General features: G+C 27.7%; 1 protein-coding gene across 1 annotated transcript; it reads right to left on the bottom strand.

The window, feature by feature from the left end:
• Positions 1 to 213: 213 nt before the first annotated feature.
• Positions 214 to 9,883, bottom strand: LOC113559017. Its single transcript, XM_026964609.1, has 5 exons — positions 9,597 to 9,883; positions 3,158 to 3,797; positions 2,735 to 2,803; positions 474 to 566; positions 214 to 321 (listed from the first exon to the last, which is right to left on the bottom strand). The coding sequence occupies exons 1-5, from the start codon at positions 9,881 to 9,883 to the stop codon at positions 214 to 216; spliced, it is 1,197 nt and encodes a 398-aa protein (XP_026820410.1).
• Positions 9,884 to 13,276: the final 3,393 nt, after the last annotated feature.

Below are 13,276 nucleotides of genomic sequence, written 5' to 3' on the forward strand. Positions count from 1 at the left end.
TAATATAATCAATAATCATCCATTGTAATATTTTAAGTATTTCTTTCTCCTTAGTGTGAAATAATGATTAAGATTTAAGATAGTAAAATATTAACTATTTTCTATTGTAACATTTTTTAACTATGAAGTAATACAATATATTTGTGTATAACAATATTTTAATAACTGCAAGTAATTTATATTATACAATATTTAATTTTTTTATTTTGCAATTTATAATTTTCCCAAGAAGGATTTAGTGTCATTATTTAATTTCAATATCATCGGGTGATCTTTCATTTGTATTAGCGTGAATATTCCAGTAATCAATAATACAAGTATCTGTAAACAAGTAAAAATATTAGAAACCAAATATATTATTACTAGACTAAAAATCCATAAGCGACCAAATTACTGGATTAGACACAGAATGATTAATCAAACGATAAAGAAATATACTATTATAACATAATTGGTTAACGATGATTACTTACTGTTGTAACGAGGTTTAAATTGATATCGAAAAATCCAAATGCCAAAATTTGGTTTGAATCACATGCTGATGTTTGGTTCATAAACATTTTGATCTGAATAGTGAAATAAAAAATAAAACATTAATAATTACGAAATAAAAAAAATAAATCATAAATCTCGTATTTTCCTATAGTACTGATTCCTAATTAGCGATCCGCGAACCTCAAGGGTCTACATTTTGATGTTAGGTTAGGCCGGTTAGGGTTCCGCAATTGTAAAGTGATTGATCGCTCGTATATACGACGTATACAGTGGATGAATACGTTCTAAAATTAAAAACTTCTCGTGTCCTGGAAAACCAGCAATAAAGCAACTTGTGCTTTCTTACATCAAAAATCATCGTTTATCTTTATTTATTTTAAATGGATCATTTTTATTTGCGTGTTTAAGAATATATGAGAACACTATCATAATATCTAAATATTTTCGAATACCTATTAGTTTAGGACGTTTAGGTCATAAATGGTCAGCAATTAGTATAGTGTATCCATTTTTATATATTATACTTAGAAAGTAAATCATAAATTATAGTCATAATGGCATAATGTATCAGTTGTAAAAATCTGGGTCACTTAAAATCCCTAGAAGTGATATTGAAGAAGATAATACTGTTAATGATATAAATGAAGTTCAAGTAAATTATTATTCATTGTGAATAAAAATGCCATTTTAGCTTCATATAAAGTAGCTTAACCTGTTGTAAGAGTCAACATTTAACAAAGATCATACCATAGCCAAAGAACTAATTCTTCCGGCTGCAATAAATTGTCTTGTTTAAAAAAATGTTAGGTGATCTGCAACCAAGTTTGTTAGTTCTGTCTCCTTTGTCTTTTCCAAGCAAACAATACTATTTAAAGAAGAATAATTGATATGTCTGAAAATATTGAAGGAAATTTATTTATAAAGCTATCTATGAGTGATATGTTTGCACTGTAATTTGATGAAAGTACAGAAGTAGCAAATAAGTGATCTATATTGATTTTTATATATTTTACACAAGAAAAATAATGATTTATTTTTGTTTCCAATAAGCTCATTCATACTTCATCAAAAGCTAAATTTAAAGCTTTTTATGTTTTTTACAAAGTATGGCATTAGGTAAATTTTCTAAAGTCAAGAGAAGAAAAGTTTGAGTATTTCTTCCTGTAACCAGGTTTGCAGACTTGTTAACTAATTTTGTTTTTTACTTTGTGTCGGTGCCTTGTTGATGTTTTTAAACACTTGAATTTACTGAATTTAAGTTTAAAATTAATTTATATTAATATAATCGAAAGATGAAATCAAAACAACTATAAAAAGTTTGAAATTTGGGCAAAAAATGTTGATATAAACTTTTTCTGCATCTTTCAAATATTACAAGTTATTTGAGAATTTTTATGTTAATGTCTATCACAGAAGGTATAGAGTGAAATATTTGAACACTTGTTGACCATGACTAATACATTACGAAAATATTTTCACCAACCTAACCAAAATAATATGTGGATAAGAAATTAATTTTCCAGTAATATCGATAAAAATCGAAAATATCATTGAACCAGAAGCGAGATAAATTAATTAATTGATCAGGTTAATAACGAAACAGTGAATATTTTCGATTTCAAAAACTAATTGATTTTTGATTAATATGATCAAAAGCAACTGGCAAAAGAAGATTTAAGATAATTTATTCACTTTTGCACAACGTATAGATGTGAACAAGCTTTTTCTACTTACTGTTACATGAAAAATAATTATCGTAATATACTGAATATTGAAGCTAATCTAAAATATTAAGCCGAACTATGTACTAACTTGAAAAATAATTATGAACAAAAAATAAATGTTTCACTCATCAAATAAAGTTTGAAAATTAGTGAAATAATTATAATTTAAGTAACTTAAAATTAAATTGTAAAAAGCAATTGTTATAATTTTGTATGTAAGGTGTTAAATCAAATAAATCTCATTATATAATATATTTATCTATTTATCTTAATATTGTTTTTTGAGGATATCTGTGTTTTATGTTTATTTTATTACAAAAATATATGTACAATTAAAATAAATCATTCAATTTTTTTTTATATTTAAACAAGTGATTGAGAAATGTTTACAAAATAGTATCCCCAGACCAATTTAAGTTTTAGCTGAGGGTCATTAGCTTCATACAAATTGGGCACTACTGTACTATAGAAAAAATAAAACTCTTATAATTCAAAATACAAAATATATATTATACTTGTTGTTTTATGTCCAAGTGTAAATTTGAAATTTTGTATAATCGTAGATATGATATCATTTCCATTTTCTGTAAAAATAATTTATCAATATATTTTTTTTAATGGTTAGTTTTGAAACATGAAACACTTATCTTTACTTTTTTATAATTATGGGAATAGGATTAAGATTTAATTTATTATGTTTAATAGTTTTTTTTTACATGTTCACTTATATGTAAATGAATAATAGTGCCACCAAAAAGGGTGTTTCGGGTATTTGGACACTCTCCCCCCAACCATAGTTATGAAAATGTCAACCAATTTGAAAAGAATCTTTTTTTTGAAATTCAATGTATCATGTAAAAAATTTAAATCAGTATATGAATAAAATTGTAATTTACAAAAATGTGAGAGCGAGCTGTATGGTTAATTCTTTGAGTTACCTTCTCGTTTATGAATGAAACAAAAACGATAATAAATATCAAAAACGTGACCATCTGTACGTTGATTATGAGTGGTATTATCTGTTCCCAGACATTAGCCGATGAATGGGAAGCTGGTAATGGTCCATTGTTGACAATACAATAAACACTGAGAAGCAAATTGATAAAGCTGGACGCGAAGAAACTCAAAAGCATTGAACCGTAGCCTTGAGTAAACGTTTTCAACAATCCGCAAAGTTCTGAGTGTAACAACCGCGTGTTTTTCATAAAATCCACTATTTCGGCGTGTGTCCATTGGCGGGAAACGTCAACTAAGTCGGTAGGAAGACATTTCCAAAAATCGTTTAATGTTTGAAATCTGACATATAAGCTTTGAAGAAAAAAAAAAGAAGATATCGTAACTACATAATCAATAACAAATGGTAGAGTGAACAATAAATAGTATATCAACAATGATACAACGTTTTCTATTTTAATGGGTAAAAAATAAAAATATAAGGATTTAAATCCAATAAAGTATAAAAATAACGAAATAAAAATCATATCCCATTGTTTTTTTCTCCATGAACGCTGTGGGATCAACAAATTTATTGAAAATGGTGCAATTTTTCGATCAAACTCAATAATACCATTAATAAATCTGAAAAAAAAAATAATTAATGTTATCAATTTTAACGATAATACAATGTTTTTAGCCTGTTTGGGGAACCTTGATTGGTTACGGGCGTAAAAATTCTGCGGATTTTAAGCATTGGCGTTGAGAAGGTAGCGTAATCATCGCCCAGGACACTAATAATGTTCTGAAATAGCCTTTATTATGACCTTAGGTGATTAGAGGAGTGAACTGGTCCTTCAGTAGGGTGTTGGTCGACGGGCTAACGTCCCGCCACCGTCAAAATCATTATTTTTGTGAATATTCTAAACATGTTTCGGACACTGAACAAAACGGACTTTCGGAAAGGTATCGAAAATGGAAAACTTGTAGAATTAAAGATTGGCATTTGGAATATTGGAGATCTTTTTAAGGCAGGTGGAACTAAAATAATAATTGATGAGATTAAAAGATATAAAATGCCGTTGGTAGCGCTGCAGGAAATAAGATAGCCGGGAAATGGCAGCGTAAAGTCAGATGATGTGACCATATTCTACAATAAAGGCATCAGTTCCAGACACGAATTATCTAGACATAGTATTTCTGATCAATAAGTCGTTACTACCGGAGGTCATCAGGTTCGAAGCGATTAATGAACGATCATGCTTTATATAATTGCCAATGCTAAACTATGATCTTATAATAATCAATTGCCATGCACTGATGAAGGAAAAAAAGGAAGAAGTTAAAAATGTATTCTATGAAACTTTTGAGTGAGTATATGATACATTTCCTAGACAGTGTAAAAGTTGTTATTGGTAACCCGAACGCAAAATTAGGGCAAGAAGAAGGTTATAGGCCAACAATTGGTAGAGAAAGCTTACAAAGTATATCAAACCATAACGGAACAAGACTTGTACACTTTGCAGCATCTAGAGATATTGTTATAAGTAGTACTTATTCCCCGAGAAATAATATATAAAAGCAAACCAAACACGAATGGATCACCATTTCTATCACCTGATGGAAGGACCTTTAATCAGATCGACCACATAACGATCGATAAAGAACAGCGACCATGGATAAAAACATTTATAGTTTCAGGGAAGTGGATGGTGATACAGACCACCACCTAGTGATAGCTAAACAAAAGGTTTTCAATCGCCTGGAGGGTGAGAAAAAATAAAAATAAACTAAAATATGGAAAAACTGAGGACCCAATAGAAATTATTAAGTATTGAAGATTCTTCAGAAAACGAGATAGAAAAACATAAAAGATATAATTGAAGTAGCCGCAAAGAACCTAAGAACAAATTATGTAAGTATAAAAAAAAACATTGGTTTAATGACGAATGCTAAAGGGCAATAATGAAGCATAATGACACAAGGAAAAAAATGTTACAAAATACTACCCCAGAAACCACGGAGGAATATAGGCTCAGAAAGACAATAGTAAACAAAACGATTAGAAGGGAAAAAAGATGGGCTGAAAAAGAAATGTTGGAAAGTTTTGAAGAAGATTACAACAACCCTAGAAAATTTAAAAAAAAATGCAAGGCAGTAAGAAAAGACTATAAACCTCAAACTTCTATTATAAAAAAGAACAATAGTGATCTGCTGACGAATCCAATAAAAATAATCAAACAATTCCGTATACATTTCGACGAGTTGTTAAATAACAATAGTACCAATGGAAGCATTGTAAAATATGAGAGAATGATTTATCAAACAGCAGAACGTGAAATGACTGAACCAAAGTTGAAAGAAATAGAGTTTATCAGTAAGGCTTTAAAAACTTTAAAGCCCCAGGAGAGAATGAAATTATCCAGAGCTACTTAAACTGGCCGGAAAAGATCTTGTGACAGAAATATATCTCCTAGTAAAAGATATATGGAGCGAAGAATGTATGACTAAGAATTGGAATTTATTAATTATATGTCCAATCTTCAAAAAAAGAATATACGAAGAAGTTACATAATAAGGACCTTCATATGCTGTTTGTGGACTTCAAACAGGAATACGATAGCATCAAATGTGAACAACTGTGGACAACCCTAAGAAACTTTAGCATACCCGATAAATTAGTAAAACTAATCAAGATGTGTAACGAATAAATCAGTTGTATAGTACGTTTCCTAGTAGAATTATCCTCATTATTTAAATGCAAGAGTGGCCTGAGACAAGGTGATACAATGTCCTCAGTGCTGTTTAATTTAGCAGCTAAATTTTAGTTCTAGAAAACTTAGTGAGGGATATATAAGACCTCAAAGAAATTGAAATAATAGGCCCTCATACCTTGCTCGCCTTTGCAGATGATATTATTTTATAGGAGAATCCAGAAACGACGTCGAGGAGAGTGTAAAAAAAATAATAAAATCTAGCTGAAATATGGTACGAGTTATAAATGAAAACGAAACAAAATAAATGGCCGATGACTAGGAATACAACTGTAAAGGATAATCTATGGATCGAAGGACTTTGTTTCATGCAGGTAGAGAACTTTAAGTACTTGGAAGTTAACATAAACAAAAAGAACAATGTACAAAATAAAATTAGGATGAGACTGAATGCGGAAAACAGATGTAACTTCACAATGAAAGAAATGTTATCCTCCAAGTTACTGTCCAGACGTACAAAAGAACACCTATGCTGTACATACTTTAGCCCCATAGTAACGTACGTATGCGAGATATGGTCTGGCACTAAAGGAGATGAAGAAAGGCTACAGAGTTTCGCGAGGAAAATACTCAGGAAAGTATATGGACCAGTATATAATAATGACTTGAAAAATTACCAAAAAAGATCAAACGAAAACCTGCAACAACTGTACAATAAGCCGAGTCTAAAACATTTCTTAGCCAGGAAAATGCTGGAATGGGTGGGACACGTTTGGTGAGCTAAGGGATTACTCAGTCACAGAAAAACAATCTAACGGGGAAAAGATTAAGAGGCAGACCTCGGCAGAGATTGTAGAACATAGTTAAGAAAACCCTAAAGGAAATTAATCCAAAGCTGGATACGGAAGTGGTGTTGGATAGAGGAAAGTGGAAGAGTTTGTTTGAAGCGGCGATGGTTCTAAATATCTAAGTGGACCGCTATCAGCTCTATAAGAAAAAGAAAAAGAATACAATGTTTTTAACGTATTTAATTTGAGCCACTGCCATGAAAATTTAAAAATAATATCTAACTAGATATTAGTGTCTATTAGTGTTATGTTTCAGTTAAATATCTATTACTAAATTCTAGTTCATACATTAAATCCTACCTTTATGATAATATTTAAGTATTAAACCTCATATGAATTAACATTCATATTCTGAAGTGTTAAGGAATTTATCGGACAAAATGCTTCAATCTTAAATTTTGATGGTAGTTTCTGGTAGAAAATTAAATCTACATATTTAATGAGGTGGTATGCTAATATTTCAAACTAGTCCGAAAAAATAAAAATAAATTACGGAACAACATCAAAATTCATACGGCAGAAGCTATTGACATCATCATAATAATTTTTGTTAAAATTCAAAATACATATTATAATATAGTCATTTCAGCTCCAAAAAAGGCGTATACAGAATGAAATCGGAAAGTTTTGAATTTTTGCAGAAAGTTTGGTTAAAAATAAATATTGCTGACAAAATGTACAACAAACGTATGTTTTTATATATTTTTGTAGCTTAAACAGGTGAACTGTGAATTCCACCAACGCGTTGTAATATTTGATGTGACACGCTGTAAAAAGTTCTAATAGGCTGCACGCCGCACTCGTGTAAACTATAGTAGTGGTCAAACGTATGTGTGGTTAGTGACTCTGACTATCTCGAGGTAATATTACACAGGTTAGTCTTCACACGCCAACAACTGTTGGGGGGATATTAGAAAACAAAGCGGTTTTAATGCTTTTTTCATGGAGTAATTTAATAATAATAATTTTATTTAATCATATATATTTGAAATGTGCGTGCCGTTGGTGAGTGAGCTTTACCTAAAATATCAGGTTTTAATTTGCCGGCGGCTATATAAGGCGGAATCACCATACGTTTGGCCGCTACTATAGAAACCGCCAATACAAATTAAATTAATAAAAAAACAAACGGACTCGATATATTATCGGTGTATTTATTACTCTAAATGGGTACTAGAACAGGGGTCTTCAACGACTTCAACCCGCGGCCCGCACTTGTCATTATTTGCAGGCCTCGATCGCATTTGAAATATAGCATAAATCTTTTTTATTTCACGAAAATGAAAATTCTCTAATCGAAAAGACGAAAACTACAACATGGTTAATTGACATTCACTTAGAAAACTTGCTGAGGACTGCATCGTCTCTGATTCAACAAAGTATAAAACAATTAGTGAAAAACAATGTCAGTTATCACGCTAAAAATAAAACAAATAATTTATGATTCAAAATTTAAATACGTTAATCTATATTGTACATATATTATGTTTTAATAATAATAATAGTTTATTCAAAATTTAATCATGATAATTATTATGATAAAACCGAATTTTTGTATTAAATACATGTTTTTACTACAAATGCGGCCCGTGAGAGTTTTAGAAAATAATATATGGCCCACTGCATAAAAAGATTGAAGACCCTTGTATTAGAAGGTTATAGTTCTATCATGTCAATATAATTGTATCGGTGAACTACATTAATTTGTAAGGCGGGTGGTATATTTAATGCGTCAAAAAGACAAACTGTCAGCCGAGTTGTTAACTAAATATGAACAGTCATTATATTACAATAATATAAATTCTAGTGTAGACAATTGTAATATTAAGATGTATAAAAGTTTAATACGAATATATGTACAATGTACATAATATATTATTTGGTTTAGTAGCGTGTAAACAAAGTAAGGTTACTAATTTAGATTCTGAACACTGTAATAAATATATTGATTTTATAACAATGTGTGTTTTAATTTTGAAAAATGGAATGTTTTCTCTTAGAAAATTAGATCTAGTTAGTACTTTAAAGGGTTATAGAAAAAAATTTTGACTATTTTTGAGTAATTTTTATACATAAGAGATATTCATATATTTTTTATTTTTAGAAATTTAAATTAAAAATTATTTTTTGAGAAAAAAATGCTTGAACATTTAATATAAAGCTCCCCATAAATTATTAATTTTTCAATTAAAAAATTTGAAAATCTAAATTCACTATATTTTTTTTTATAAGCGTTCATAGTTAGAACTTTGACAAAATTCATAAAAATCGCGAAAATTTGTAAATTATTTTTTAGATAAAAATTTATAAAAATTTTGTTTTACACCTAAGATTTAAAAATTTAATACAACATTCATTATTCATTTTTAAACTTATAAATGAAAAAAAAAATTTACCAGAAATTCAAATTATTTGTTTATGAGCATTTCAAGTTTAAATATTTATAACATTCGATATTCACCCGTAAAATAATTATTTTTCTACAAAAATGTTTTGATATTTTATCGTATTAAGTTTTTTTTTTACTTTTGAAATCCTAAAGTACCAATTAAATCCAATTTTTGGCCAGAAACTACTCCCATTTTTTTAAACCAAAGAATTTTGTCGATAACTTATTGTCTACTCATTTACAAAAATAAATAAATCACGATAAATGAAAATAAATAGTGTTAAGTTCCATTTAAGCGTAAAGTACCTCAGCTTTTTTTTTTTTGGTAATGTCAAAATTACTTTTAACTTGGTTATTAGTTAATTTAAATTTTTTTGATTGAATATGTAAACGATTGTATTACATTAATGAATTTAGAACTATTTCGAATTAAAACACTGAAAAAGTTAATTTAAAATAACCTATGCAAGTATAAAACATAATAAATAAATACTTGATAATCCATGGTGTTGATAGTCTGGCAGCGATAATGATAATCCAAAGTTTAATAATATTTAAAATTTGAAGTATATGGAATTCTGGATCAAACTGATGAAAATATATATAAGTGCATAACAATAACACAATCATCCGTGCTATTTCTAATATTCCATGAAATGCTGAGTTTGTATTCTGAACCAAAAATCCAGTCGATTTGACGGTATACGAAATATTAATTAAACCTATACACTTAGACAAAATTAAAATAGGTCTTAAGATTTTGTGAAAAACAACCGTCATTTTGATAAAGTTTGTCACCAGAACTGAAATTAAAGTATAAATAATAGTCTTTTGATAGTAATGAATAAATTATTATGATGACACTCGAATAAAACGATCGTAAAAACATTAACAAACATCATTATTTATTCATATATTATCACTCATTGGAAAATATTTAATATAAAATTAAAAAGTTATTACTATAGAACATAATAGAACCGACAGCTATCTGAATTCCTGTATTTACTAAAAAATATTTTCGTTAGATTTTGAATAAATTATTATCATTTTTTGTGATATTCATAATCATAACAATTATAAATTATAATTGCAAATGACTAACATTTAAATCATATTATTTTATATAGTATGAATAAATTATTTTTAATTTTTGTTCATATAAACTTATTAATTACAACTAAATAATGTTTAGTGTATTCATAAAATATTTTCAAACATGTTTATCTCGACATAAAAACCCTTTAATATTATATCTTGTATTTTATGTTTTCTATACACAATTCTATATTTGTTTAGATTTTTTAATAATTTTACACTTGTCATTACTTACTTACAATAAACATATACAAATACCAGCAGTATGATGTTAAAAATATAAATGTATTTTATAAAAATACAAATGTCTTTTATCGTGTACTATTATTATGTTCATTTTATTTTATTATAACTTGATCTGACAATGAATTCTAAAATACTTACTCTAAATTATATATAATTTAATACTCTGAGTTTTGATTGATTCTAAAAAAAAAATAATAATAATAAAACTAAATGATATTAATAACAAAAATAAAATATCTATTATTCTATTGTATACAATATTACTTATACATATAATGTCTTTTTTGTAATACTCGTTATAAGTTTTTTTAGGGATATTGGAAGAATCTACAAAAGTATATCCCAATATAATATGTATACTTTCCCTCAATATTCAAAATTTAATATTTATTATTTCAGCCAAACTCATACTTTTTTGTAAAGCGAAATTTAAAATTTTTATTTATATGACTACTAATTTCTATGTTTTTCTAGTATTTTGATTTTAAGCTGTTTATGAAACTCTTAATAACACAACGATTAGCTGCTTCTGATACTTTAACAAATACTTTAACTAACTGTAAGTTTAATGTTAAAATAAATAACAACATACTTAAAAATGTAGTAAATTTATTTGGACAAAAATAAATCATATGTAATTGTTTGATACTTTTAAAATGTGAGTTAATATAATATAGTGTATATAAGTTGTGTAGCGTGCCTACTTTGCGCTGCTTCATCGGAATAAGTCAATGATACATTTTAAATCCTTGTTTATTATAGTTTAATTTAATTATACAGAAACATGTCATAGCGTGTGGTTGAAGGTGATTTGGACTCAACAGCTCTGGTACATCTGATTATACTGTGCCCCCAGACTTCCTTATAATATGTGGCATTCCTATTCCTCATCTTCTCATAGATGTAAGGACCACGACCTCATTGTTACGTTTTTCGAAAGTTGTTGTTTCCATAGGTGCAATATGTGTAAACCGGGTAAACCTCCCGAAATACTTTGGTTTTTGCATGCTTATTTACTTAATCAATTTTAATGTTAATTTTGTTACATCAATGTTTGTATTTAAAAAAAGTATTTTAAGTATACCTAATTTTCATAAAAATTGTTTGTATATTTATTAAAAAAGTTCTACTTTTCAATAACTGATTTTCAAAAACACCCCCCAAAACTTTTTTCTGCGTACGTCCCTATTTTATTGTGAAACAACATATTTCCTAATTATATATTATATGGTTCTTAGAACTGGTAACAATTTTTTATCTCAATATAGTGGCCAGGGTAACTCAAAATGGCCTTGGTGACAGGTCCTTAATCCTTATCGGTTGTAATATACTAATATGTTGATGCATATGTGTATTGTTAAAATTTAAATTACTAAAATTGCCAGAATATTTTATGATATATGACAATAAATATATAAAAAATTATATGGTTACAACGTCATAAATAGCATCTTCGGAGTACAATCATGTACATAGAACATCATATATGTAGAACCATTGGACAAAATATATTATAAACAAATCGATCAGCTGCATGACTGTCGCTTTTCTTATGTTCTATATTATAACGAACATTTTAAATGAAATATTTTCTAGTTCGTAGAAATTATTATTATAAAAATAATTTAATATGTACATTCAATATCAGTAGGGTATAGGTAGGTAATATGTAGCTGTTGACTTTGACATTTCATAACATTTCAACATTTAAATTAAACAGAGGGTTACCTAAATAAATTTATTATTACGAATTAAAACAATATAATTATGAAAGGTCATGTGTACAAATGTGTGTTTGTGTTGTGCTGTTAAAGTAATTTAATTATATATATATATTATATAACAAGTTGAAGAATACCTTTGAAATTCCGCATAAAATTGATATAGAAGTATAATAATAATTGTCGTACAGATAAATTTATTAGTCACCTAGTGGGCAGTAGCCAGTATTGTTTTATAATAATACCTAGTGACTTTTTTATTGTATATTAGCACGCCTAAATTAACTTTAACTGTAACATATTATAGGACAGACAGAAGTAAAATAAGTTTATCGAAATAATTAGGTACAGAAATATTCAACTATTATTGTTTATCTATTGTTGAATTCAAATTAAACACATCCAATACTATAGGTACAATGATCTACTCTATAATGAGGAGGTACTCTTGAAATATACTATGAGCTATTGCAGAGCAAAGAAAATTTCCCTAGATATTTATTGAATGACATTTAGTTGAACTTATAACATAATAAAATAAAAAATTACGAAATATATTAAAAATATACGTTTCATACTAAAAATAGATAATTGTGCAATAAAATATATTTCTAAAAACCACATTAAAAAAAAAAAAAAAAAAAATACGATTTTAATTTAAAATTATTATGAAACAAATTACAGTTTTGTTTATTCATTCATTTATAATTGTACATCTAATTATAATTCCTGAAAAGCAATATAAAAATTGTGCAAAGTAGATACCTAAATTATAAAAAAAAATGCATGATATAGATACTGTAATAATTGGGTAGGAAAATTTTGGATATACCTATGTCAGTTATCTCGGTGAAAAATTGCCAGCCGGGCCAAAAAGGGTTTAGAGCCATCACTAATCTATACGAACAACTAAACAAGTGAACTACAGACAGTGATGACTTATTTTAATTAGATAAATCAGTGATCAACGATTAATAAATGTATAGAATTATATTATAGTAAACAATCAATATTGGTCTTTGTGACCTATTGTTGTTTGGTTATAACATGATGACATGGAAGTCGATTGTCATGTAACGAATTACTTACGATTAATTAACGTAGGAAT

Source organism: Rhopalosiphum maidis, chromosome 3 (genome assembly GCF_003676215.2).
Source record: "Rhopalosiphum maidis isolate BTI-1 chromosome 3, ASM367621v3, whole genome shotgun sequence".
Taxonomy (NCBI): Eukaryota; Metazoa; Arthropoda; class Insecta; order Hemiptera; family Aphididae; genus Rhopalosiphum; species Rhopalosiphum maidis.